At 39.7% G+C, this 1,641-nt stretch overlaps 1 protein-coding gene across 1 annotated transcript in view; it reads right to left on the reverse strand.

Annotated features, from left to right (window-relative positions):
* Nucleotides 1-280: 280 nt before the first annotated feature.
* Nucleotides 281-1,641, reverse strand: part of LOC107657337 (CD44 antigen-like) — a 13,593-nt gene continuing 12,232 nt past the window's right edge. Inside the window, exon 7 of the mRNA XM_016445379.1 lies at nt 281-493. Within this exon, the coding sequence (XP_016300865.1) occupies nt 322-493 (172 nt within the window). The 3' untranslated portion in view covers nt 281-321. The remainder of the gene's footprint in view (nt 494-1,641) is intronic.

The following is a 1,641-nucleotide window of genomic DNA, read 5'->3' on the forward strand; positions in this document are numbered from 1 at the left end:
GGACTGATGGTTAGCGTGATTTCACCAAGTACAACATGTTCCTGGATCAACATCCTTGTTGATCCTGGAACAACTTTCCAATCAACCAATCAGAATAGAGATAAAACTTTTCAGGAAATATCTGTTTTATGAGTACAATCAGGGTTAGGTGCTTCTACAACCTTGTTAATCAGCTATCATGTCCCACTGATTTTAGGAATAAATGATGGGTAGGGTTAGGTTTAGGGGTAGGGATTGGGTTAAGTCTATATTTTTGGACATTAATGTTGATCCAGGATCACCAAAAGATGTTGATCCAGGAACATGTCTTACTTGGCAAAATCACGGCGACCCCGGACTGATGTCGATAAGCTCTGAGTTGTCGTTCCCTGAGATCTTTTCAGTGTTCACGAGTTTGACCATCTCCTGCTCCTTAGTGAATGAAGCTGCTGCACCCTTTTCTTCACTGCTGCTCTCTTTTGTAATAATCAGAGTCTGTTTCTTGCCACACCATCTGTGGAAAAATAAAATGCACACATTCACTAAAACCCAATAACACTGTCAACTTAAATAATCAATTACTGGCAACTTTTTTATAAATCCAATAGTTTTAAAGTTAGAAAGTGTAAACCAAACCTATTCTTTATTTCTGTATTTTGTTATGTTTTATGTAATTTTTCTAGTCTAGCTGTTGACTACTGTCTGTTTATTCTTTTGGAGCACCGATGTTTAAGTGCACTTGATTTAAAGACATGTAGGGCTTGTTCAATACCCACACTTCAGGGTGCACACATAGGGCCTCATTCATGAAACATTCGTAAATATAGTAAATATAGAGTAAATTCTGAGTAATTTGCGCGTAAAACGGACCTTCCCGAAAACTCTCCTCCGGATTCACAAACGCTTCGCAAACTTCCGATTTGATAGTTAAACATGCGTATGTTAATGAATTCCAATGATTCGTAAATAGGGCACTCGTGCACGCTCATTCACAATTACCGTAATGCATTACAGCTACGCAAATTGCGTGTCCAGGAACGCAGTGGAATATTCTGGTCTACTTTCTCAGGTTTGGCTCCAGTATATTGCATAAATGCAACAAAGACCATATTGTTAGGCCATATGCCTAACAATAAATATTCAATAACGCGTGTCCACCAAAGTGTTTTTAGCCAGCTGAAAAATGTCAGGCGCTCTTCTGAAAACGACCAGCTGGTGGTGCTGGAGAACGCTTTGGTGGCACAGCGTTTTTCCAGACGCTTTGATTGCTATAATTTGGAATATCCACGGCAGTAACGCATTAAGTCAAGTCAAGTCAAGTCACCTTTATTTATATAGCGCTTTTAACAATACAGATTGTGTCAAAGCAACTGAACAGCATTAATTAGGAAAATAGTGTCAATAATGCAAAATGACAATAGTAAACACAAATTTTTCAGTTAAAGACAGTTCATCATTGAATTCAGTGATGTCAACATCCAGCTCAGTTTAAATAGTATCTTTGCAATCAAGTCAACGGTATCGCTGGAAATGAAGTGTCCCCAACTAAGCAAGCCAGAGGCGACAGCGGCAAGGAACCAAAACTCCATCGGTGACAGAATGGAGAAAAAACCTTGGGAGAAACCAGGCTCAGTCGGGGGGCCAGTTCTCCTCTGACCAGAC

This window comes from Sinocyclocheilus anshuiensis, unplaced genomic scaffold (assembly GCF_001515605.1).
Source record: "Sinocyclocheilus anshuiensis isolate Anshui unplaced genomic scaffold, SAMN03320099.WGS_v1.1 scaffold191, whole genome shotgun sequence".
NCBI lineage: Eukaryota > Metazoa > Chordata > Actinopteri > Cypriniformes > Cyprinidae > Sinocyclocheilus > Sinocyclocheilus anshuiensis.